This window comes from Gobius niger, assembly GCF_951799975.1.
Source record: "Gobius niger genome assembly, chromosome: 8".
Classification (NCBI taxonomy): Eukaryota; Metazoa; Chordata; class Actinopteri; order Gobiiformes; family Gobiidae; genus Gobius; species Gobius niger.
In genome coordinates this window covers 15,130,175-15,156,600 of record NC_136859.1, presented here as the reverse complement: position 1 = coordinate 15,156,600, position 26,426 = coordinate 15,130,175, and the positions used below count along the sequence as shown (strand labels likewise).

Sequence of the window (26,426 nt, the reverse complement as noted above, 5' to 3'; positions counted from 1 at the left end):
GACTTATGGAGTGGATTTTGAGAGTTTTCTCGTCTGTGGGCTGCTGGGTGTCTACACAGGCACTCGGCATATTTTTAAAAGAACTGACAGAGAAGAGTAGTATAAGCATTTAGTGACGTTTCAGTTGTTTATGATGCACTCAGGTCAAAGTACAAAAGGAATCTTACAGGAATGTGTGCCTTATGCTTTTTCTAAACTTGAGTTATGAGGAGATGCTTTTTTTGGTGCATAACAGTGCTATTGCAATAAATACTTGAAGCACTTTTCATCCATCAGAAAACATGATTCTTTTAACCAGTTTCCCCAAGATACAAAAATGTCTTCACTTTTATAGTCCATCCATCCATCCATCCATCCATTTTCTTCCACTTGTCCGTTGCCGGGTCGTGGGGGCAGCCCTTGGAGCTGCCCAAATCACATTGCACCAGCCCCTTATGGCTCCTCCTGCAGGTGGTGGGTCCAAGGGAGGACGGCCTCATGATTACGGGCCTGTTGGTCTCTCAATAGGGGCTTCTGAACCGCTCTTTGTCTGACCCGTCACCTAGGACCTGCCATGGGCGCTCAAACCCCTCCACCACGTGAAGGTGGCGGTTCCAGCAGGGGCACTTTTATAGTTCGCATAGTATATTGCATATAGTATACACAGCACAGTATTGCTACCTTCTGAAAGTGGCATCTTATTTATGTATTTTTATATGAATTAATAAATGTGAATTATTTTGTGACAACTCCAGCAAAAACACGGATTTCATCACACTGAAATAGGCTTGTATTAGAAACACAAAGGAATGTATTCATGAATGCTGAGCCAGTTTGTACCAATGTACCGGTTTATTGTTTCAGAGCATTCATCCCAGCATCAGTGTTTGTGTTATGTACGTGTTAAGCATCCAGAAAAATCTTTCATCAGTCTCAGCACTATTCAGATATCTGCAGTGATCATCCTTCTTGGCCCTGGTCCTAGAGCGTTATGCCACACTGACACTGTTAGACGTTGGTGTTAATTCAGTTGCGGTTCATCACTGTGTGTTCTCTCTGTATAACCTAAAACATAGTGCCTTTATATTTAGCTGATTCTTTGCAGTAGATTCAGACTGTACAGGCCTCTGCAGAATCTCTCTCTCGAGATTTCAGAGTTTAGAGGCACGTCACCTTTTTACTGCAGTGAAAGCACAACTCTTGTACCTCTCTCTCATGTCTCAGGACAAAATAGGAAAATATGGAAACAGACATTGGGGATAACCCGTTTTTTTGTTTTGTTATGTCTTAATAATGTACTAATGTGTTTAGATGTGTACTAATATTTAAATGTATGATTTGGTTGCTAGTTGTGTGGCTAATGGGATGTTGTTTTGTGTCATTCACAAAAAAAGCACTGTTGATTTCATATATTCATGATTAAATTAAATTTCAAAATCTTATAGTCGTTTACATTTAAACCACTTCATTTATGACTTTCTATTATTTGTTTTGTTTATTGTAATAGAGATCTCTCATTTACTAATCAGCCTTGAGGCTCTGTGTAAGTTTGATTAGGCCCTACTTTATGCCTGCTAGTTAATACTGCAGCAGATTGGAGAGCTCCACTGGGCATGCTCAGTCCAGCAGCAGCCTGTAGGTCGGCAAAGTGATGAAGAGGAGGGAAAAGGGAGGAAGCGGAGGAGAGAGAGGCATGGAGTGAGATTCACAGAGAGCTCCAGAGGGACGCTGAGGACATGGCTACATGGACACACTGGACGGTGACATGACAGGGACTGCTCGAGGCAACGACAACAGTATAATGTTTGCTTCAGCTGAGAAGAGAAAATGAGAGCGTGATACGGTAACAATGCAGCCTGTTATAATTTGTGCCTTTCCCGTGGTGACAGGATTGATAAACGAGCTGAAATGTTTCCAAGGTTTTCAAGACAGCATAGAGATGTATGCTTTCTACTCCCTTTTGGTCTACATCTTCTACACTGTCTTCAAGAAGGAAGAGGAGGATGTGCTGGAAGGAGCATGTGGAGCGTCTGCAGACGTATGTATCATCTCATCCTTTTACACCTCAAGAGTCCATTGTCGGTGTAGTGAATATGTTGCCTTTTGTGCCAAACATTAAAACTGCAACTCCAGTACTACAATATTATAACTGGTAGTGTCGCTGCATGTGCTGTTTTATTATAATATTTGCATTGTCAGTGTGTGCGTGTGTATAATTGTCTGACCCCATATGCATTGCTGTGCTTAGGAGGCAGAACATGTTTCCATGGAAACAAGGAGCAAGAGATGTGGCCACACCCCCAGAATGGGAAAAAGGGTCTTTGCTCCTCTTCTGCTTGAATCAAGTGAGTGCTGGGCTGTGTTTGTAGACATTCATTGTATTTATTGTCAAAACAAAACAACAAAAACAACAACAACATATGATCCTGTTCAGTAATAGTAGACAATTATTACATAGTAACTAGCACAATATTACTGAGTACTAAAAGCATGGCCCTTTTCTGCAGGCAGTGGGAGTGACAGTGAAGAGTTGTCTCTGAGTGATGAAGATGGAGGAGATGGTACAGATCTCCCGGCATGCACACCTTTGGCTGCATTCTTGTCCTTCAAGCAAGAGGCAGAACAGAAGAAAACCTCACAACACCTCGAAACAACTGCTAAGGTACTGTGTGAAGATGAAAAGTGATACATCTGCAAAAATGGTACCAAGGTGACATTTGTTGTGCATGCACCTGTCTGTGTTTAGATCCCAGATTCTCCCTTGGTGGCTGTGATGTCCCACTTATTGAGTTTTCTGGAGCAGTACTCTCACTTCCAGCAGCTGCAGCAACAGGCGGACCAGTACAGGGTCCAGCTCAAAAGACACAGATTCCAACACCGACGGCAGATGAAGGCGCTGAGAGCTTCATACAGGCAACGACTCAAGGACAAGAACAGCATCATCACCAGCCTGGAGGAGGCCTGTAGTCAGCAACAAGCCCCCATTCCCCTGAGTGAAGGTGAGTCGAAAGGGGGAGGGGACAGTTTAATTTTGTGGACTTCCAAGCTGGTTAAGCCAGAGAGAGGAGGAAAAGCTAGAAGGCAAAGATTGGATGGTGTAAAAAGCAAGATAATCCCAACAGAAAGTGGATGCATGATCTGAGATGAGTGAGGATAATGATTTGAATTTGTATTTATATACTTGCAATTCAACGTAGTACAAAATAAGCTTGTACCTGAGGCTATAGTGCAAATTTTCAACTCCAGTCCCTGGTTGGGCCTTTATGTCATGAAAATGTTCAATTTCATCCGAAAACGTACCTATATACACCGTATAAATCATTCACATTCACACACTCAGTGCTATTTACAATGGGTACATTTCTGTTTCGATTTCAGTCAAGACTTTTCTGGAGAAGTGAACATTTTAAACTCAATCATGTTTTTAAGTTCAGTGGATAATGAGTTCTGCAACTGTGCACTTTTATATGTAAATGCAGACTAACCAAATGAAGTCTCACAGTGTGGAACTGTCTAGTTGCTATTGATGGAGCCTCTGGTGACTCTGTTGCTGTGTTGTCTTTGTATAAAGTGAGTGGCTCAGGTGCTACATTGCTGAGACATTTGAAAGTTAGTTTGAGAAGTTTAACAATATCTACTTCCGGATAATATTGCAGTGATGGTAGCAGATTGGCTTCTTGTCCATAATCTTCATAGTTTGATTGCATAATGACCTGATGTGTTTTGTGACTGAGGAAGCAGCCTAGACCCATGCTGTCATGCAGTATGATACAGTATATGTGAGAATTTCATAGTGTGCATGTACAGAAGGGCGGCATGGTTTGGAATGTAGTGTCTAATAAGTTTAAAACAATTTAGGTTGCTTTGCATAGTTTGTCATTTTTATTGGATTGAGGATCAATGCAAGGTATTTAAATTCTGTTTTGTTTTGCAAATTAATTTGAAAACTTTGCTCTACATTTGGTCGTTTAATAGAAAAACACATTGATACAGTTTTAATTAAATTTAGCACCATATAGGTAAACATTGATCACAATTCAGCATATATTTATGTTTCTACCTAAGTAAAATTGTGTCAATATGCGGGAGGTGTAGTGCATGTTTTAATATACTTTACCATGAATTACGGTTTATGAGAATTTAATTATTACAAAAATTGTAAAGCTATAACACAGCAGAAAACCCGCGTCATAGCCTACGTTATATAGGAGAATGCGTGTATTGCTGATTTGACTTCCAATGTCATCTTGTTACATCAATTTTTAGCACTCAAACATGTTCATGCTAAGCTAAACAGTTTTTCTACATCGGTGTGTGAAAGCATTGTGTGTGCAACATAGTACAACAATCCACCATTAAGCATTCCAAATTATGGTGATGGTGTGATTTCAGATCATAAATAAAAGAAGATTTAGAGCAGTGTGGTTTTCCTTAGAGGCAGTTACAAGAACCGGCACATGCTCAGATCCACGTGCACTGAGCTAAAAATAGCAACACCCCAATGTCCAGATGCGAATGTTTACTAACATTACTTGCTCATGTGTTTACTAGAGTTCTGTACACCTCATTTCAATGTGCTTTTCATGTCACCACCCACTGCATAAGTAATCAGTCTGGGACATAGATGATCATTTTTCTTCTGTTGTATATCATTACACTCTCGACATTCACCACTGTACTGACTCTATTGTCATGTAATGTTGCATAAAGATAAAATATTCTTTAACAATGCCCCCAATATGTTGCACACAGCATGATTAATATAGCTAAAGAAAAGAGATTAGAATACAAAAGTGCATAATTGTCACATCCTGTTGAGGAGAACAGGCCAGTGCATCTTATTATGGAGCTGTGGTTTGTGCTGCACATGCACTGAATCGGTATCTGCTTTTAAAGAGCCCTTTGAGACCTCAGAGTGGATGGATGAAACTCAGCCAATGCATGGTTAATGTGTAGGGCTTTAAAGAGAAGTAACTAAAGCAATGTTTATTAATATTATATGGGAGATTATGGGAGATTTGCTGGTCGATCACATGGGCGTCTCAGGTTATAGGAAGGTCAAGAAGATCCACATTTCTTGTGAAAGCAGTAAATAATTGAATGGCGTCAGGCTGATGATGTTTTATGCGTTTTAGGGGAATGCAGCAGTGACAGTGGGAAACAGGGAGTTCATCAGCTTGTCCAGTCTTTACACGGCCTTCAGAGTGAAAGGAGCCATCTGAGAGGAGAGCTACGTCTGCTGCATTCACAGCTGGAGCAGAAGGAAAGAGACAGATACTCTCGGATACAGGCTTTCCAGCAACAGGTACTTGAATGTTGATGTTGTGACACATGTTTGTTTCATTCTCCCATGTAATTCCCTGTTTAAGCAGAGATCAGAGAGCGTGAATAATATCGTAAGAAATGCAAACATAATTTTTGTGCAGATCGATGAACTGAAAGGGTGCATAGAGGAACGTGAAGAGGAGCTGTCCAGATTGAGAACTGCTACCGTATGGGTTTTTGAATTTCCTTTTTTTTGTTAATTTGTGCATATTCTTATAATAATAATAATAATAATAATAATAATAATAATAATAATAATAATAATAATAATAATAATAATAATAATAATAATAATAATAATTTAACTTCTACATATTTGAGTGTAACAAAAAAATAATTAATTAATAATTAATTACATTAAAATCATCAAAAGTAATTAAATGTAACACTAAAACTTACACTTCAGTTTTCTATCATAGTAGAAGCATCCAAATTTGAAAAAGTAACAAATATTTGTTTATGATCAATCAGGGCGCAACCGACTCAGAGAAAAGAGTGCTGTGTCTGTCGGCGGAGAACGAGAGTCTAAAACAAAGCCTGAGTGTGACCCAGGGTCTTCTGCAGCAGTTGTCCGCTATCCCCTCACAGTCCAGCAACATGCTCCTGAAGGTACCTCCAGCAGGGCTAATGGTCCTGCTTTGTATAATGCAGTTAGTGACACAGATTTTGTGTTAGGAAAATGAGAACCTGAGGAGCAGAGTGCAGCAGTTGGAGATGTCTCTGCAGCAGCGTGCAGAGCAGCTATCACACCTGGAGCGCCACAATGAAGAGAGCGACTGGAGAAGAGGACAAGAGCTGAGGAAACGAGATGACAGAGTGCGAGAGCTGCAGCTGGAGTTAGACAGAGAGAAGGCCAAGGAGCCTGAAGTGAAGGTATTACACAGACACTGTAAGTTCTTGATAACAGCATGATGTGACAATATGCTTTCATTTGATCAGTATGTGACCAAGACTGTGGAGGTGGAGTCACCTGCAACTCTGAAGCATCTGAATAAAGTCCGGCAGAAGAATGAACTGCTCTCTGAAAATCTTGTGCATCAGAACGAGAGATGCAAACAATTGGAGGAACAGATCAGGAAGTCTGACGAATACAGCTGTAACCTGCAGCACAAGGTACAGTGCATATTCCCAACACAAACGATTCTAATATTGAATACCATAGTCAGCCTTTTTTGACAGAAAAACAAGGCAGCAAAGAGACACCAATAATGTTGCCCTATGTATATTAAAAAATGCATAGAAGCTAGCTATGAGTACACAGTAAATTCCACACTATGCACGGCCTTCTGTAGCCTATATATTTCATGTCAAAGCATAAATGCAAAACATGTTGTGAAAGTAATGAGAAACTTATCGTGTTGTATACTTAGATCAATGTAAATGACAGATGGACCCTTGCGGGGCTTAATCCAGATGGATTGGTTCTACAGAGGTGACAATTTGACTAATTGCTGTTCTGCAGATTGCAGCGTATGAGAGGGAAATCAGCGCACTGAGGGAAGAACTGCTGAAGGAGATTGGGCATTTGGAGGAGAGGAAAGACGAGGCTGTGAAGGCTGCTGCCAGCTGCTCTGCAGAGCACTTTCAGAATCTGCAGGACCAATTCTTCTGTGCGTCACTTCAAATAACTGTTCAGTGTATATTATAGAAATGTAAAGTGGCATTTAACAAACCAGCATTCATTTTTCATGTGAGCAGGCTTACAGAAACGTTTGACATCACTTCCACCAATGTTACGCTCCATGAAAACAGACTATGCCAGCCTGAGGAGCCAAGTCCGAAACTTTTCTGACTTTTATGGATCTGCCATCAATGACGCAAAAAAACAAGTAACTGTTGTCTCCTGGATTCATTTTGCAAACTGTTCTTCAAATTGTCATTGTTTTTTTGTTTTTTTTGCCTTTGATAGATCTCTGCTGCTATCAATGAGATGTCAGAAGCCAATAAAGATCTTCTGGAGAAATACAGGAAAGAGGTAGCCATGCGGAGGAAGTACCATGAGCAGCTGGTGGAACTAAAAGGTGAGATGTTTAGGCTAATTTCTGACATGTTGATGTGAAAATACAAACATTAACTTTGATTTTGTTTTCTGCTGCTAGGTAATATCCGTGTGTTGTGCCGTGTGAAGCCAGTGCTGAAAGAAGACCAGCACGAGGAAGGACAATCTGTGGTTGTGACCACTGACCCAAACAACGAGTCCTCTCTCACTGTTCTCAGCAAAGGCAAAGGGCGCGTCTTCGAACTGGACAAGGTTTTCCACCCACAGGCCACACAAGAGGAGGTCTTTCAGGAAATCGAACCTCTGGTTACCTCATGCATTGACGGATACCACGTTTGCATATTTGCTTATGGACAGACTGGTTCTGGTAAAACATATACAATGGAGGTCCGCATTGCACTGAACTATAACATGTGTAGACTTTATTTATTCTGTGGATTGAGAAAGTTTTGTCTTGCAGGGAAGTGTGGAGAACCCAGGCATAAACCAGCGGGCGCTCAAGCAGCTCTTCAATGTTATTGAGGACAGGAAGGACATGTGGTCTTACTCAGTCTCTGTCAGCTCTGTGGAGATCTACAATGAGGTGCTCAGGTAAGGTTTAGACTGGAGTGTTTATGTGCTATACTAAAATTTGAAAAAGGACAGAGACTTGATACTCTAAGGCTTACAGGGGGCTAAGCCCCCTGCTGCTGCTGGTACTGGAGACAGACCAGACCAGACAAATGCATAAAAAAACACCCTAAAAATTATTTCTAATGAGCATTTACTTAACAGATTAACTGGTGTGTTTTTATACCCATTTTTCTGTCATGTGTGGGATTTTTTCTATTTCATTTTTATAACCTGACCTTCTGATAAGACTGCTGTCCCCTACAATCCCTGTGACCCCCTTAGTATTGATACCATACCTACTTAAATAATCACACCAAATTTTGAAACTAGTTTTGATATCAATTAGTGTCTGAGAATACATTTTTTTGCAACCCTCATTTAGACTGTTAATGTGAATGTTTCATGTTTATACTTGCTGCTGTGTCATACAGAGATCTGCTCAGCAAAGATGGTGAGAAACTTGACATCAAAATAAACCCGGATGGAACTGGGCAGCTTCATGTGCCTGGGCTTAGAGTCATCGAAGTGAGGAACTTTCAGCACATCAAAAAGGTGAGGGAAGGTCTTGTGTGATGGATATAATTCCTAAAAGGGAAAAAGTAGTAATGCATGTTTCTTTGTTGAAGATTTTAGCCACTGCACGACGGAACAGGATCACTTTCGGCACTCAGATGAACCAGCACAGCTCTCGCTCTCATGCTCTGCTGTGCGTCACTGTGGAGGGCATAGATCTCGCTACAGGATCAAAAACAACAGGTTTGTCTCACTGATGTACTACATTGTGAAATTAAAAGATTTTGACAACTCTCCTGAGTAATGGACTTATCTACTGTTAAATTTAGGTTTTGTGTATCATCACGGCACAAAATGTAATGATATAAAAAGGACATTTTCAATGGATTCGACGCCTGCCCTTTTTTATTTTAGGCAAATTAAACCTGGTGGATCTGGCTGGTTCAGAGAGAGTGTGGAAGTCTGGTGCTGAGGGAGAGAGACTGAAGGAGGCCCAAAATATCAACCGCTCGCTGCTGTCACTGGGCGACGTCATACAGGCGCTGAGGGCCCGGCAAACACATATCCCCTTCAGAAATTCGCGCCTGACCTACCTGCTGCAAGACTCCCTGGGAAAAGGCAGCAAGACTGTGATGGTTGTCCAGGTACTGGCAATTGAAATGATATTATGTGCTTTATTTTAGCTACATGTAAATAAAACATCTATTGTCGTCTGTAATCCCAAAGTTATTCACCCACTTCTGTAGTAACAATAGGTTTGTTTGTAGGTTTTTTTCAATTCTGAGATATAGTTGGGATCACATACCCTGGCAGAATTGTTTATTTATTGACTATTTTTCATAACACAAAACGTTTTTCTTCCATTCATGGTTAGTGGTTGTGTGAAGCAACTGAGTTTACTATTTTTAAATCATAATGAAAAAACAAAATTAGCCTGATCAAAAGTTTACATGGGTGATATTGGCCTTATAATATGCACACAAGTTGACACAAACAGGCTCGAATGGCTACTAAGGTGAGCATCCTCACCCGTGATCTGTGTTTGTAATTATTGTGTCTGTGTATAAAAGATCAGTGAGTTTTGGGCTCCCCTTGCATCTTTCATCCAGTTCTGCACTGGCGTTTTATGGAAATAAAGAGGCCCATCCACAACTACCACAAAAGAATCCAAGCTGTCATTGATGTTGAAGAGGGCAATACAAGTTTTAAAAACTGGGGAATGTAAACTTTTGATCAGGGTCATTTTCGTATTTTCTTTCTTCATTATGATTTTTTTTTTTTAAAGTAAACTCAGTTTGACCATAACTGGCTTCACACTCTGACTGACAAAAAAAATGTTGTTAAACTTTTGAACATTGTCCCATGACCAGGTCTCTTACCTGTGCAATTTCAAAATGAAAGTGAAACACAAAGTGGACAAAGCTCGTCCTCTTTGTTACTCCCTGCTGTCTTATAATAAATAATTTGTTTTGTTGAACTTAAGGTGTCTGCTCTGGAAAGCAACCTCGGAGAGACTACATGTTCCCTTAAATTCGCCCAGAGAGTGTGTAAAGTGGAGCTGGGTCCAGCTGCCAGGAAGATCGAGTCTGCTGGATTATGCGACTGAGTAAGATGAACTACCTTTTATAGCAAGAAATATTATTTACTGTATTTGAATTCAAACTGCAGCAACAATGTGAAGAACAGCAAACATGCACAAGGGCTAAATAAGCAGTCCGTGTGACAAATGCTTGTCAACATTTGAGGTTGGATAGCATTTAGTGCTCTTTAAAAACCCTTTAGTTTGAATGGCTTTCTTGGGTATGACTGAGTGCTAATCTCTTCTACCTTGTATCTAAAACAAACCATGCTGTGTCCCACAAATTGTATTTTCTTCGAAGAAGTGTTTCATATAGGGTTGTTCCGACACCAGTATCAGTATCGGTGCCAGTACTGCTGATTTTACATCTCCTGGTGAGATGTAAAATCTGAAAATAAGAACCAATTGACAATAGCTGCGCTCTTGATGATACATACATAAATACTACTGGCTATGAAGGGTCTGCAAGATCTAAAATTGTAATAATCAGAGAACTAAAAGGCTTAGTGTCTATACTGACCAGACTGGTATTGGCAGCTACCTCAAGCCCAAGTATTGCTGTTAGATTGGGGGGGAAATGGTATCGGAACAACGCTAGTTCTATGCAGTATCACCTCACAAAGGTTTATTATCTTGTATTTTATCTTCATTTTGTTGTAGACATTATTTTTCATCTTGCTGTAAAAGTATGTAGTATGTGAGCTTCACTTACATGTTATAGATATATCATCAATATCTATCTGTAGCCGTGCATATTTCAAATGTCCCTTGTGCTTTGGATTGTAGCAAAAGAGCAAGGACTAATAACAAGATGGAAGCTGAATTGGTGCCTTGTGGCATTCTAGTGAGCTGTGCAATATCCCCCAGAATAGAGGGCTTGATGCACTTTATTATGAGTGGCCTGTATATCTCGCATTTGGGGTCTTCAGTAGTTAATACTAGTGAATGTCAAACCAAAAACTAAATGTTAATGTGTTCATCACCTTCTGAATCTAATGTAGCAGTATTTTACCACTATTAAGAGAATTAAATTGTACTTGAATAAAAATGTAAAATATTTTACTGTTGTCCATGGCATTTACTCACTTTCAAAAAATATTTACTAGAAAATGTACAAATATTGTTACACTTGTTTACAAAGTGTAACTAAAACGACCATCCACAGCGATAATGCAATCAGTACAAAACATTTCCTGCTGTGCTCCAGTCACATCAGTCTTTTTTCATTGTTCACATCTTCAGTCTGAGTCCCCGTCATCGGCGCCCACAGCTCCAACAGCTGATGCCAACTCCTCTTCACTGCCACGCAAACGTTCACCTTAAAAGAAAAAAGTCACATTCAGCCACAGACTTTTGGCCACTGTTCACAACAAGTAAGAAGAAAACAAGGGAAAGCCTTTAAGAGCTTAGAATAGACACGTCAGTGGAATCACACCATTGACATTTCTTGACAGGTTCAAGCCTCTGGAGGCTGGAAATCACAAAGCAATTAGCCAAGAATTCATGCTAAGCCAAGTGTCAGGAAATGCTAGAAAAAGGACAAAATACTAACGGATTAGTTCAGCAATAGCTCTTTGCGTCCTCCTCTCCAGCTTCTCCAGCTTCTTCGCTACGTCACGCTTGAGATCCCTTAGTTGAAAATAAATAAATTAAGTATAAAATCAAAGTAAATAATCTCCTGCATTTTTAAAATACATTTTTATTCCAAATGTTTTGTCTCACCAGTCTGGCTTTCTTGGGGCAAGATTAGCCAAATCCTGAAAAAATCCAAATAAAATAAATACAGATACACAATAATAACAATGTTTAGTAAAGTTTTTGGGCACATGAGAACTTACTACTTCTTCAATGATGGGCTCGGGATTGGCAGCCTCAAGCTGATCTTTTACTTTGTCTTCCACTGCAAACAGGCATAACATACGCATTAAAATAAGTGTTTGTGTCACACAGTAAAACTGAGGATGAAAAATGGTCACCTGAGGCAGGTTTGGCTTTTGGAATCTGTCTCTCCTTCAGCTCTTCATCCTCAGGTGTGTAGTTTCTCAGTTTGAGTTCTCTACACACACACACAAATAAAATAATCGGCACTGTGTAAGACTGAAGTCTCACCAGAAGGTGGCAGTGTATGTATTTTAAAATGCGTCTGGACCAGGTCAATGATAATGTCCGGCTTTATAGTATCTATGTCTGATTAACATGCTCCACCTGGCTGCTTCAACACTATACATAGACAAACAGCTGAGGAATGCTTTTCATGCCAAATTATGCCATCTTTCAGCACACAGGGGAATTCTTGGCAAGTCCACTTGATATCTTTGCAGATTATGAAAAATGCCCTGCTCTATTGTCCAGAGCAGTATCAGCTGTGAGGTGCCTTTGCAGTATTTGAGATGACGCCAGAGAAGGGTGCACCACAGATGCATTCATCACACTGCTGCCACAGACAGACCCGGGCCTTGTATGGGTATGGGCCGGAATGCTAGTCATGTCTGTGGCTGAAAGGGGTCTGCCTCCTCCCTCTTTCTCAAGAGAAAGGGTGGAGGACAGATATTTGATGTGTAAAAAAAAAGATAGAGCATGTTTTCTACACATCATCAAACATGCATGCCAAACTACCCTATGCTTTTTCTGTAATGTCTAACAAAAAAATATCTGAGCACATAAAACACATAAAATCACCAAGTCTTAGATCTATCATATACAGCGTAAACTCCACCGCTTTTTGGACATTGGTATCATCATGAAATTCTAGAGTCTAGTGTTTGTTAAAAGAAAATTAACTTGACTGTATAAATGTAAAAGAATGAAATTGATATTTTGCTTAGGATTAGCTCAATGTTGTCATCTTTCAGCAAACTCTAGTCCGACCAGAAGACACAGCGACACTCCCTTTGCGTCATTAAATATAAACAATGGAAAAAGGGCCTGTAGGACAGGAAAGATGGCTGCTCCTCTCTACTCTCTGACAAAGCTGAACACGCTGCAGGATATTTGAGCAAGGCTGATACATTCTTCTACAATCTACACCAAGAGACATCCTGCTTGTTTCACCAAAGATGGTGTTCAGATAACGGCCAAATTCACATCTCTTTTTAAGTTCCAGGTTTCAGTTCCTATTTCAGGTAACTACATAAGTAAAAAATAACAAAATGATCAATACAAATCACAAAACCAACCTGTGCCTGTCCTCTGGGTCCTCTTCTAATGTAGCTTTTTTGTTTTCTGGCTCCCCATCTTCCTGCTCTTGAACCTGTAGGAAAACAGTAATGTTACAGCTACAATAACATTACAAATATTGCTCACAATCATATAGACATAACGTTTGTCCAATTCAGAAATGATATGACTTTTATATTATTACATAATTAAGTGTGTGCCTTTTGTGCAAACTGAAGATGAGGTGTGTCAACTTTTAATTTTCACCTATGCTCCTGCTCTTATGTCAACAAAGCAAACAACAAAGATAAACAACAAAAGCAACCAAGTCCAAGCTCCTAAACCCCACACCCATAATGAATTTTCCTGATTAGACTTCCTATCTACCTGCTAGAACAATCCAGTGGGTTGGACCCACTCCACTGTGCTGTACAGCCGGAAAAGAGGGGGTTGTGGCCAAAAGACCAGACTATGGCTGTAACCCCTGCTGGGGAAATGTGTCAAAGAATGTGTGAACACTAGATTTGTCTGCAGCGCTGTCATAGTTGAAAGTTGTATTTAGATTAAACACGTTAATGTTTATTTGATAATCAAAATAGACAGAAACAACATCATGAGTGTTTAATAGTGGGCATATGCAAGTGAAATCCCCTCATGTACTGTAAAAAAAAAAAAAAAGGACAACATGATTATGTTATGTCTTTGTATTTTCTTCTGTCCTCATATTTTGAGTTTGTATTGTTTAGTTTTTTGTTTTGTTTTTTCAATTTGCCTACTATATTCCCTTGATTTAAATTAAAAGAACATGTACATTTCATACAATTTAAGTTGAAGTTTTTATTTTTTTAATTATTAATCATTGCCAGCTAAACCATAACATTTCAAAGGTCCTCAAGCCTGCCAACCCCATGTTTAGGCTCTTGATAGAGGCAGACATACTGTACACATACTGTACAATTCATCACATTTTATGTATATTTACGCTCTGTGGGTTATTTAGGAGTCACCAGTTTACCACCTAAAACTGCTCAAATGTACATCACATAGTTTGTACATCACAAACTATAGAGCAATTTCTACCAAAATCTGCTGTATTGTTTCAGCAGCACTGCTAGGCTAGTCCTTTAGCTTGCTAGCCTCTGCGAAAATACAAGAGTACGGAGTTGGTCAGACAGAATAAAACAAGAAGGAGCAAACCAACACAAATAGGGTAAACAGAACAAATGTCAACTTTGTCGTTTTCCCGCTTCACTAGGAGGTAAATTATGGCTACTTGTGGAGTTTGACAGACTTCCAGTGTTAGCTTGTTTTATGCTAACTTTAGCTAAATGCTAGACTGCAGCTTAAAGTTAACGTTACATTCATTTCATTGCATTGTGTATTACTGTATGAGTGAGAAACTTGCTTACATTAAGCTGTTTATTCCGCAAGGCTTTTAGTCTCTCTTTTCTTTTCAGGGCTTGATCCTGCAGGGAGCCCACGTTACGCTCCATGTTTATCTTCTGAATGAAATACGGCACTTCCCGGTTTGTTTCGCTCGGCGATCCGCTCTTCGCCCTAAAGGAGCACCGAGCAAGTCGAGTGCCAGTCTACCGAGGTTGGTATGTAACAAATAGATATTTTAAGTAATAGTAACTGCTTCAGAAAAAAAAAAAATATATATATATTTCAACTGGACTTTTAGTTTTGATTCGATGTTGTATCAACAGACGCTTCAACTGTCATCATTAGTAAGAGTAACGTTACTGTGAAAGAATATTTCTCAAGTAGAAGTAAAAAGTAATTGGTAAAATCATTACACAAGACACAAGAGTCAAGTGTTTGTTTATTTGAGCGCTGACTCACATTATAATGTATAAAGTGTAATATTTCCAGTGGTTGTGGTCATTAAACAGTTGACCTTCCAAATACCACCAGGCCTAGATCAAATCAAGACTAAACTGGTTTTTAAGATACTGTAGATCTAAATAGAAATAAATTAAAACTAAACTGGGTGTAAACCATGTCTAAGCCAGAAAACCCCTACTTAAATGCATGGCTAAAGCATGAATAAAAGGATCTCTCTGTAAAGTCTAAAATTGCCATAAGAAGCCCAAGATCCACCAGTGGTGTACCACAGTTTGAGAAACACTGGGCAATACCATAACCATCATTTAAATAATAAAACTATGTCCCTATGACAACATCAACCTCTAATAATGAATAGTTATTTATTTTTATCCACCCAAAATATAATCATGTATAGATAATAATGGAAAAAGTTCAGATAGTTCATAGATAGCGGGATTTGTCATAGTCTAAATGTAAATATTTCAATATGGCTTTTCTTATTCGCTTTCAAAACCATAGGCCTGCCGTCAAAAACCCAACACTCAGCTCTGTGGTGGGGCCCAAGTTTGTAGGGCACACACTAATAATACGGTCACAATGTCAGGTCCTGTGAGGAATTTAGGCCGTTGTCATGGCAATCCAGCTTCAGTCTGCATCCTTTACTGTATAAAGGATGCACACAGTTAGAAATTTAGTTCATTGGTTAAGAACTGAGCGCACAATCCTGAGATGCTCTTATACTATCACCCCCTGCTACAACAATCACTATCTGATACAGGCAAGATACTTTTTTGCAGGATACAATGAGGTTGCCTATCTGAGCGGGTGTTATCTACTTCACAAAGAAATCCCGCCAAAAATAGGCCTAATATAAGCACAAGTTGAGTTATTTTGACAGTTTGTGTAATTTGCCTATTTCAAGCTGTAAGTGGCTGATAGATGACATGCCTTATGCAAACAAAAAGAAAAAAGAGAAAAAAAAGAAAAGGGCAGGTGATTCATGTTAACATTGTTGTTTGTGGGCGTGTATTGTATGGGGGGTGAATTTGCTTTATGGGAAATGTTGGCCCTTTAGTAGGCTGCTAAAACAACATCATAGCTCATATTTAAATCATCATCATCTTAAAGGAATAGTTTTTCCATACTGTGATATGTTCTTACCTGAGCTTAGACAAGTTGATACATACCTGCCTGGTCTTTGCCCGTGGAGGAGCGTGGTAGCTTCAAGCTTCATCCCATTTGGAGCTATAGGAATACATTGGGAGAGGCCACATGCTAGCAACATCTTTGGTCTTTTTGCATGACTGAGGGCACTCACAAAGGCCAGACAGGTAGGCACCAACTTGTCTAAGTTCTGGTAAGAACATATCTCAGTATGTAAAAACGGTAAACTATTCTTTTAATTGGTCAGACTCTAGGCCCATATGGAGACAGACAACACAAACAAAACAATACAACACAACACACTGAAATCAACTCTATTTGATGAAAAAAACTTGATGATGATATAGCATTTAGCCTTTTTTCTATTTTGTGACCTGCACACAGCATACTATGGGCTACACGGATTGACAGGGCTGGACATTTACCATAGCACATTTACACATTGCCTATTTTAATTTGGCCCCTAAATGCCCTGGACCTGCCTGACTGATTCCTACACCTCCTTGTTGTGTTATCACTTCGCTCAAGCCTGGCAATAGTGTGTATACGTCTTTAAGAGTACAACTCTACCTGGGCGAATGGCACTTCATTCGTAACCCCTTTATTCACAGCTGCTTGTTGGAGAATCTGACACTTGTTGAAGAGCGCGCGGGGGGTGTGTGTTGCGCTGTCATTTTCCTCTGTGCAGAGCATGGCATGTGTCGCTTCCGTGGGAACTCACTCCAATAGGAAACACAGCGACTACAACCTCGCCTTCAATACACGGACATGGGTGTTCCTCCATACGTGCATTTCTCCGGGTTCTTCTAAGTCATTTGTTTGATTTTTTTATTTTCTATTTTTGGATTGAACGCGGCGCTACGGTTTGTTTTCATTTGGCACTCTGCTAACTTTGCACCGCCAGACCAAAGGCACGCTTACATTGCGTTGTGTGTGTGTGTGTGTGTGTGTGTGTGCGTGCCTTGGGTTTCGCTGCGATGGTTCAAAAGAGCGCGACGGGTCCTCCTGCCTTTCGGAAACAACTTCAAACAAACCTGGCGCTAAAAAAGGCTTACAATTCCAACATGTGTTAATTGAGAAAACCAAGAATGAGCAATCACAAGGGCTGCGGGATGGCATCGAAGGAGCGTCTGTACGAGCTGTGGATGTTGTACTACACAAAGGTAAGCGCGAATGATACCTGCCACTGACACCTGTTGTTGGAAAGGGTCATTTGACACCGGTTTCCATCATATAATACAATATTATCGACAATAACCACAAATCCAGGCTATTGTGCCTCTCTTCTACCGCGTTTTTGGTTACAATAGAGTCATACGCTGGTAATAGCTCACGGTCATACAAGGAAGTCGACTGTTTTGTTGTTTTATTTACATAGTGTCCGCATGCAAAGTGAAGGCTTTAAATGAAGTCAAAAGGTCGTAAACAGGTTCATATGTAGGGATAGCTTTGTAACCATCCTGTTATTTGCCATATTTCTTAGTTTCATAAAATGTGTTTTAATGAAGGCTACCTGTGCTGCAGGTGTATACAAGCTAGGCTACTTCCTGTTCCTGTTAGCATAAACTCTTCTCTTGGCTTTATGACACTGTCCTAATGCATCACTGGAAAGAAACTGTCCTAGTTCTAACATTTACTTTTTTTGTTTTAACCAGGACTCAAAGTAGAGATGAGCCTTTGACATTGCACTCAGCCTCAATTGTTGCCCCCTGTGGGTCTGTGTGCGCCTGTGGTGGCCCTCAAAGCTCGATTAGTAATGAAGAATTAATAAGGCATGGGAGAGAGGATATTGTACATGCTATTTTAAATTTTAATTCAGTGTTAGTCAGTTGTTCATTTCCTGGGGACAACGGGGTTCTTTGCAGCTCTGTGGGTTTCTGTTGCATGTTCTTGTTTGTTTATTCCCTTATTTAATAACTTGTCCTCTGACAATGGTTTGTGTGGTTCCTGCAGCGTCTGATATCCAAGTGCTCATTGTGGTTTGTTCAGACTGATCTCAGAGGAAGTGTGTTTCAATCCCACCCATTGGCTTTTGCCTGTATGATGGTGGTCATTCAGAGGCTCCCGGTCATGCCACATTGTTGACATACCCTAAGGAGCTGCATTAAGACTAGTTTCTTCTAGTCTGGTGCCAGGGCTGGGTGAAAATTCAGAGAAGCCTACGCCTTTAACAGATAGCTTAAAGGTGTAAATTGCTGCATAGAAATGTCTGAATATCTGCACTTAACATTTGAATGAAACTTTATCATCTTTTGAACGTCACCGCCTGTGTGACTCAGAGACACAATAGGTTGTAGAAAGGCAGCAGAACCACTTTAGAGAACAATACTCCGCCTCTCCTATAACCTTTCAAACAGCCACTGTAGATGTTATGTTTTTGTTGTTCACCAGTTTGTCAAGTTAAGTCAAATTTGTCTTTTATATTTGTCTTTCACATTTTCACACAGGTGATCTCATGTTTCCCCTCCTACGAAGCTTTGAATATTGCAAATGAAGAAGGCTACAGAAACACAAATCGCTTTAATTTTCCGTATTAGTGAACTAAGCGGCACGTTAATACTCTTTGAGTCATCACAGTTACACCCCAAATGTTTTTTATTGGTTATTGGTTGTTCATGTCAAACTTGATCAAATATTCCAGTTGCATATAAAGACATTGTGGGTTGCGATAGGTCGTTCAGCTGTGATTAACAATAAGAAGCCAGACTTGCTCGAGCTTGTTAGTGATAAAGACTTTCAGCTTCCTTCAATTGTGCAAGAAATCACTCTGCTGTTGCAAAGACTTGTAGATCAGCTGAGCCCCACATCAGCTGGAAAGTAAAAGAAAGAAATTTGTTGTGAAAAAAAGGCTGTTTTATTGATGGGAGACAATTCATGATTAGTAATAGTAAAAATATGACTGATGACTGCATTATTTCCATTGTGTTATGTTCTCACAGTCAGATCAGATGTCGATCTGTTTGCAAAGCGCTTTGTCCTTGTAGATTTGAAATGCCTGTTTTGACAGCTTTTGAGTTAAGCATATTTAAGACCTTGACGCAATAGTGAACATGCTCCTTGTCTTTCAATAGCTCAAGGTAAAGCAGGCGTCATGGCAGTGTTTCAGGGCCCCATATCTAATCAGAAGATGCCTCTCAGGGCAATGTAAAATACTAATGCCTGACAGGCACAAACCAAAGCGTGATGTAATCATGTTGCATCGCGTCTGAGAAAAGGGCATTGTTACTCGTGGTTTCCTCAGGGTTTATGGCATTTAAACTACTTTTCACAGGTTCTTAGAAAAAAGTTTGTTTCATAGTATGCATTTGGAAAACAATAGTGTACACTCTCATTTAAAGGCACTAGACCTGATTTTATTACTAGAAATGGAACTAAAAATTGTTTTGTCCTGTAGTATATAGTCACTTGTGGGGAAAACACTGTTCATCTAATTACAAAGCATTTACATCATGAACTTTCAGGCAATTTTTCTTGCCTTTTTGTGAAACGTGCAACCTGTCCCTGTGACGAATTTGGATGCTACAAATATGTTAGGAAAGCTAGGAATGAGTTTGAACTACTTTGAACAACTAACGTTTTCATTGAGTGGCTTCCTCTTTTATCGTTTGTCGTTGTTTCATTGTTTGCAATTTTAAAAAAAATCATGTTTCAATAGCCTTTAATGACAAAGTAGAGAGTAGGGTATGCAACGTGAACTAGTCAGTCATCCCCTTTTAAAATTTAGGACTTTAAGAAGAAAAGTTTGAATTATTCGTAATGCGGACAAAATAAGTTCTTTGTTTGAATGTCTCATGATGAGTGTGAACTGTCTCAGCCAAATGAGGGCACCCAACTGGTTGCATTTGTATTTGGTGTGCTATTTTCTGAAGAAGATTAACGTGAAAGGAAAAATTATTCAGCTACAAGAGCAGCGCTCATGTGAATACATGACACACGCAGAGTAAAAATAATAGTCTTTATCCTGTTGGGATTAATTAGTGCTTGTTTGTTTCAGTGGAAACGATCCACACTAACAACCAACTGTCACCATTCACTTTCACACAGCTGTGAAAAGCCATTGTATGTTTAAGGGAGAAGGGTATCATCTCTAGCTTTTGGAAGCAGATGGACTCCCATAATTTGGGTTCATCTGAATAATACTAGGTTTTGGTGAGGAGCGTCCGCTTGTATCCTCTGTGAATATGAGGTCCTTAGTGGCTGGTCTTATGACTCAATTCCCTTTAGTGGCAACACAAGAGCCACCAGGATCAGTCAAAGTGCTCTTTGCTTTCGCTTGTGCTGGAGCAAGAGCAAAGCTGAATGCCAAACAGCACAGAGCCACACAGCTGCTGGGCTGTGTGCAAACAAGTTCATTACAAGCACATTATAAACTATACAGTCCTTACTGTATTTCAGCAGATGAAGTCAAGTGTATCTGTAATTTGTTGTACTATTTGGCTCTTTCACTGATAGTAGTTTTGTGATGAGGGTGGACTTACCTATTTTTTTTTATCAGGAACTTTTTTTGACATGTTACTTCCCATTATCAAATCTCATTTCCCATTTGCAGTAAGATTGTATTCAGTTTCAAACTAAAACTGTACGTTGTCCTTTTCAGACATGCCCTGTCTGCCCCTGGTTTGGACATATTCCAGAGGATAGTGCATCTCTGAAAAGGGTTTAACACCAGTACAAACTCATAAATTGTGACTTTCCACTTCAAGATTGGTTGTGCTAATATTATGTTTGAAAAGAAAATCAAAGAAGAACAGATACTTTTTGAATGTTATGGATATTACCAATAACAGTTTTACATGATGGGTACAGGGCATGTTGCATCCATTTACATGAATGATTGTTGTCAAAATTGTTGCCACCCTAAATGTTTGGTGGTGTCTTTAAAGGCTGATCTGCATCATTTTAAGTGAATATTTTCTTATTGCATCTGTTGTGCCTCTTCTGCATGGTACCATGATCATAGTTAGGCAGTGTTGCTGTGGGAACTTGAGGCCTCTCTCATATCAGTTCTCTGCTACAGGCGCAGAGTCAAAGGAGGAAGGGCTTTGACGTATATGAAGGAAATAGGCTTTGGTTAAAATGAAATGTCATTTCCTGGTTCATTTGCACGTCTTAAGAGCAGAGCTGAGTGTCACAGTGCTGACTGATGTGTAGCTGATGAGGGCTGGACGGGGCCCTGCTCACTCCAGTCCCATGCGAGATGGACTGGCTCATAGACCAAGGCCACTTGGTATGTAACAGTGTGGAAATATTTTGTGCTTTACTGTACATGGTAGTTACTTTGTTGATTTTTTTTGTTGGTCTGGCAATGTATCTTTATGTCACTTGCATTGAGATATACTTTTTATATTAGTGCATTTATGCCACACAAGAGGTTTGAATTTGTGTTTTTTTCCAAAAGTCCAGGTGTTTTCATAAAGAATACAGTGTAAGGCTGCACAATTGAAATGGTCAAAAACTGCAGTTGTTGCAATATTCTTTGCAAACAACATACAGTAGATCTCTATTTTTTTTTCCTTCAGTCTTGTCTCAATTGTTTATGCTCCAAGACAGGCTTCAAATGTGCACAGTGAATGACTTTAGATAAAACAATGAAAACATATATTGTCAATCCGATCGCAGGTAAAATGGCAATACAAAATGTGAGCAGCCCTTCTGCAGTGTATTGAGTCCACAGTAGTCTGCACTGTCTGCTTCCTACACTATTATGCCATATTGTTTAGCGTACGTGTGTGGTCAGTTTTAAGTTGACTTCTGGGGGAAGTATCCTGTTGTGTACTGTGACACATTGGGCTTAAAACAACTAATTTTGGAGAACCACTGAAACAATCACCACCTCCTGATGGGCCAACTTTGCACCGGAACATTTCTTTGTGTCCTTTGTTTTGTCATTTTGATTTGGAAACTTTTACGTACAACCTCTAAGTGACACAACCTCATAACCGTTTAATGTGGCAGAGCAGTTGGCTCTTCAGACCATTAGGCCAATATTTAGGCTGATGTTTCTCAGTTTGAACTTAGATCAAACAGACAGGATGTGTTGTACTGATATATGGCCTGATAACCACCGCGGATATAAACAAATATTGAAAGAACGGGTCCCTTCTCAACACAATATGAGGAAACTCGCGTGATGGAATTAGTTTGATAGTTTGAAGTTGTATCTAATATACAGCAGCTTGTTTTTTACCTCTTTGTTTTAAAAAAAATGGTGAATGTGTTCCTCTCTGATGCATCTCGCTGCAACATCCTGTTTCAAAAACAGGTCAAAAGTTTTAGTCATCACCACCGAGTTTGGCTTGTGATGTTGAAAAGAAATACAGTGAACTTCAAACAAGCACATGCCAATGATATTCTGATTAAATCTGAGGTTTTCTGATTTGTTTTATGCAGAAAGATGTGAGCTATCTGCAGCAATGGCTTGAAGCATTTGTGGCGTCTTTTGAAAAGCTCATTGATGTGGCATCTTTGGAACCTCGGAGGTGAGTCTCTGACACCCTGGAATATAATTGTGCATTACACGCAAATGCAGACTCTCAGCACACTGCACATGCCTCTCCTCACCTCCCACGCTCTACTGTCTTCAGTCTGGAGGAGAGTAGTTCGGAGGTGCCCCTACTGCCCAGAGAGGTGCTGGTGTTCCTCGGCACGCAGTTGTGGCAAAGCGTGTTACACCTCTCAAGTACGGCTGACGACAGCAGCAGCAGCACGCCACACCCGCTGCTCCTCATCAAGTTCTTTATCATCGTGTGCAGGTAAGTCCCCGCCTTAATCAGGGCCTGAAATGTCATTAAAAAGCATTAAATTTGATTTAAACTGACATTAGATCTAAATATCTTGGAAAATTACGAAACTGCTCAACAATTTTTACTGTTTAAGTTTGCTGAAAATACCGAAGTTAAAGGATCTGTGTCATGCTATTTTAGCCATTCCAAAGTAAAGTATAGGCATTTTATATGATACTGTATATTGGACCTCTACCACTATGGAGTACTCATTTTAGTTCGTAGAATCGTATTTTCTGGAGATATTTTTCAAACCCGGAAGACAAGACGCTTGGATTCAGTTTACTGAGTTGATGCAGCCGATGCAACTTTTGCAGTAGTAAAAATATAAACATCACAGCAAAAAGTGGAGTTACTTCAAAATGCAGTTATAAGGGTTTTGACATTTGCAACACAGCTTCATAAATGGCTAACACACTAGCCCGCGTTTTGACTCACAACCGCTCTGGCCGCTCCATCATCGCTGGTTATAAGAGTTAATCCATGTTGGTTCTGGCGAAGGTTCACCAAGCATCCATCAGTGAAGTGACAGTCACAGAAAAACACTATTTTGGCTGATAGTCGCTGAATCCTGGAAAGAAATTCCAACTTCTGGCGAGTTGCCTCTTCTTTAGGAAGGTCGAATAAAGTCCTGCACCTCTCGAAGCCAAATGCGCTTTTCTCCGTGTGCAGGCGTGTCCAGAGTAGGTTAGAAAGAGCTCCTTCTTCACAACTTTCAGTACAAACATGACATCTGTTCAGATGCTCAGGGGGTGTGTTTGTTCTCTCCGCAGGGGCAGTGCGGATGCCTCGGGCACTTCCTTTTTTTATTTTTTATTTCTTTCTTACTTACGACAGAAATAATGAAAAAGCTGTTTTACAAATTAAAATCAGGCCATAATGCATTACATTACAGACGTCGGGCACTTCCTCTTTGACGCTATGACGTAAAAAACGTCAGCGTGTCACAAGTCAGTCGTTTTCCAGGAGAGGGGGGAGCAGCTGCTCAGAGAGCAGGATTCAGGAGAAATGCTTTTTTCATGCAGAAATAGCTTAACAACATGGTTAAAAGCTGGAAAAAGTCAATGTGGCACGATATAGGACCTTTAAGGTCTAAAACATTTTCAACTGCAGTTTTTCGATTTGACTCGCTTCTGCCTGTATAAGCCCTGTGATATATTCCTAAACACATAATAAGTGATGGAAACTACTTCACTTAAAAACACAAACACTCGAAGCAATCCACCTTCACTCAAATTTGGGTTTACTAATGTTTTAAACTCCTGAATTCATCATATCCTCACATTGTTCAGGAGTAGAGGACGTTCAGGGTTCCTTGGTCCTGAAAAGTTAGAGAAACCCTGCTATTGGGTAATGATCTAGGAGGTCTTGAAAGAACCTTGCCCAAGATCTGAAAATGGGTTTCCACTTGTAGATCTGCGGTCACAGACTGTGAATAATAGGTTGCTGCGCAGAGGCACTGGTTAAAGGATTTGCCATATGCAAAGAACTCATTTTCCTACACAGACAAGAAAGTCTACAATTGGAAAGCCGATTTTGAAGTTTGTAGTCTTAATACTGAATTTCGCTTTCTTTCGTTCACCGAATTAAAGGAATACAAAACTAGTTATAGTGGTGTTTGAAATTCTGGCTGTACAGTAACATTAAATTAATTTAGCTCCTTTGTTATTGCCTGCAGGAACATGGAGAACATTGACCCGGAGAAGACCCCTGGCTTTGTTTTTGAAACCATCAAGCTTTTGGATTTCTGTTTGCATCAGGTACTTTATAACTAAGAGGGCTCAGTGTTATTCCAACCGGACTCTCCTCTCTTTATTTATGGTTGGACTTGGCTGCGCTGCATGTCCACTCTATCATCTCGACATGTGAGAGTTAGTGCCCTTTACAGCAGAAAGAAATCTACACTGTATAACAATCTTATGTATATGCAAAAGTAACAGAACAAGTTTACTTTGAATAGAGCAAAGGGTGTGTGGCTGAACCTGTATTCAATGAAGAGGAATGCTGTGTTTGTTGTGTGCAAGAGTCATCTAAACAATATGTTGTGTTCTTAAAGGAGGGGTGTAATACAAAATTGGCTTCCTTGAGCTTTCTGCCAACAAAAAACCTCTCTGCTGACCGGAGTAGGGTTTTGTTATGTCTTTTTGTCTCTCTTTGAGCTGAAAGCGTTCACTTTCATCTATCTACTCCCACTCCAACATGTCTCTTCCTAAATTGTTGCCAATCAGGAAGCCCTCTAAATCCAGTTATTTATTTATCTTCTCTTCTCACTCAACCTGCTTCTGAATAAGCCGTTACTGGATAAGCTTCTATATGAGTCAGATATTGTTCTAAGCTTGTTCAATTTACCATACTGTTCTAATCTAGAGGGCACCTACAGTGGTTTAGAATTAGAAAGGCGATGAAAAGTATAACACCCCTTCTCTTCAAAGTTTAAAGTGTGTTTTTTGCTCCTGATCAGATAAGGAAAGGCCAAGGGGAGCTGGACTCTCTGCAGTTGGTGGTGCAGTATGGGCTGGTGCTGTGCGAGAGCCTGTTCGACCCTTATCAGACCTGGAGGAGACGCTTGTCGGGGTGAGTGCTTCGCTTCACAGATGCTTTTAATGTGGGGCAACAAAGATAAGCAGAAAGTCCCTCACAACATTTGGTCACGTGGTGAGGATGTCTCCAATTCTTAAAGGGCTCGCTGACTGTTGTCAAAGTAGTCTGCACAGTGTCCTTTTCAGACGGCGACATTGACTTGAGCTCCTATGAGAAATTGGCAGTTACTTTAAAATTGTAATTTATTTTATAGTAGTTAGTTGTATTAGCTTTAAATTAAAATGTGATATGTTTGTATTACATATTACTGTTTCAAAAATGTCGGCAAAATGAAAATAATAATAATGCCACGAGCAAAAGTGCCTATTGATCTGTCCTGGGCTGAGTTTCAGCCTCACAACAGAGCCCTCCAGGCCTGGGGTGCAGAGAGCTGCTGTACACAGGGGCCAGGTGAAATTTCAGTTCCCCATTTCTGTTCATGAAGGGGTTTTGTTTCTTCCTGCGATGTTGATAAAGTGTCTTCTGTAGCTGTTGTTTGGTTTCTCCAATGTAACGCTCCTTGCATTCCTCTTTTTTGCATCGAATAGAATAAAACACATTGCTCTGTTTGTGGCTATGGGTTTTGTCAAAGGATGACCTAATGTTTGTCTCATTGTGTTAACTGGTTTGTGGTAGACTGGGATTCTGTGTGGTCTAAACATTTCTTTGAGACCCCACTACATAAGGCAAGGACACTCCCTGTCTGTCCTGTTCTTTTGGTCTCCTTGCCCTTTGTGCTTTGGTGAAGGACCATTTAGGATAGACAGACAGAGAGAGCTCTCTGGACATGTTGCTCCTCTTTGGTCTTTCCCTCTGCACTAGTAGACACCTCTAGTAGTAGACAGCTCTGTGTTGGAGCCTCTTGTAATGACTAATATATTACTGTATTTTGTTCGTAGTATGTTAT

General features: G+C 40.0%; 3 protein-coding genes across 6 annotated transcripts in view; 2 read left to right on the top strand and 1 right to left on the bottom strand.

Moving 5' to 3' along the window:
• The first annotated feature begins 1,592 nt into the window (after positions 1-1,592).
• LOC306966164 (kinesin-like protein KIFC3) lies at positions 1,593-11,006 on the top strand. Its single transcript, XM_079560819.1, has 19 exons — positions 1,593-1,822; positions 1,899-2,017; positions 2,228-2,324; positions 2,487-2,641; positions 2,726-2,978; positions 5,115-5,284; positions 5,406-5,471; positions 5,776-5,913; positions 5,980-6,177; positions 6,244-6,417; positions 6,767-6,914; positions 7,003-7,133; positions 7,214-7,325; positions 7,404-7,690; positions 7,764-7,894; positions 8,347-8,467; positions 8,542-8,671; positions 8,843-9,072; positions 9,912-11,006. Exons 2-19 carry the CDS (start codon positions 1,919-1,921, stop codon positions 10,032-10,034), a joined length of 2,763 nt encoding a protein of 920 aa, XP_079416945.1. The 5' UTR covers positions 1,593-1,822; positions 1,899-1,918; the 3' UTR covers positions 10,035-11,006.
• An 85-nt stretch (positions 11,007-11,091) lies between these two features.
• ccdc12 (coiled-coil domain containing 12) lies at positions 11,092-14,713 on the bottom strand. Its single transcript, XM_079560820.1, has 7 exons — positions 14,573-14,713; positions 13,184-13,257; positions 11,984-12,063; positions 11,846-11,907; positions 11,730-11,764; positions 11,560-11,636; positions 11,092-11,325 (listed from the first exon to the last, which is right to left on the bottom strand). The coding sequence occupies exons 1-7, from the start codon at positions 14,654-14,656 to the stop codon at positions 11,246-11,248; spliced, it is 492 nt and encodes a 163-aa protein (XP_079416946.1). The 5' UTR covers positions 14,657-14,713; the 3' UTR covers positions 11,092-11,245.
• Positions 14,714-16,898: 2,185 nt separating this feature from the next.
• Positions 16,899-26,426, top strand: part of nbeal2 (neurobeachin-like 2) — a 35,618-nt gene continuing 26,090 nt past the window's right edge. For all 4 annotated transcript variants that reach the window (XM_079560832.1, XM_079560833.1, XM_079560831.1 and 1 more), the window contains exons 1-5: positions 16,899-17,320; positions 22,548-22,636; positions 22,742-22,909; positions 24,618-24,699; positions 25,401-25,513. In XM_079560832.1, coding sequence (XP_079416958.1) covers positions 17,246-17,320; positions 22,548-22,636; positions 22,742-22,909; positions 24,618-24,699; positions 25,401-25,513 — 527 coding nt within the window. In that variant the 5' untranslated portion in view covers positions 16,899-17,245. The remainder of the gene's footprint in view (positions 17,321-22,547; positions 22,637-22,741; positions 22,910-24,617; positions 24,700-25,400; positions 25,514-26,426) is intronic.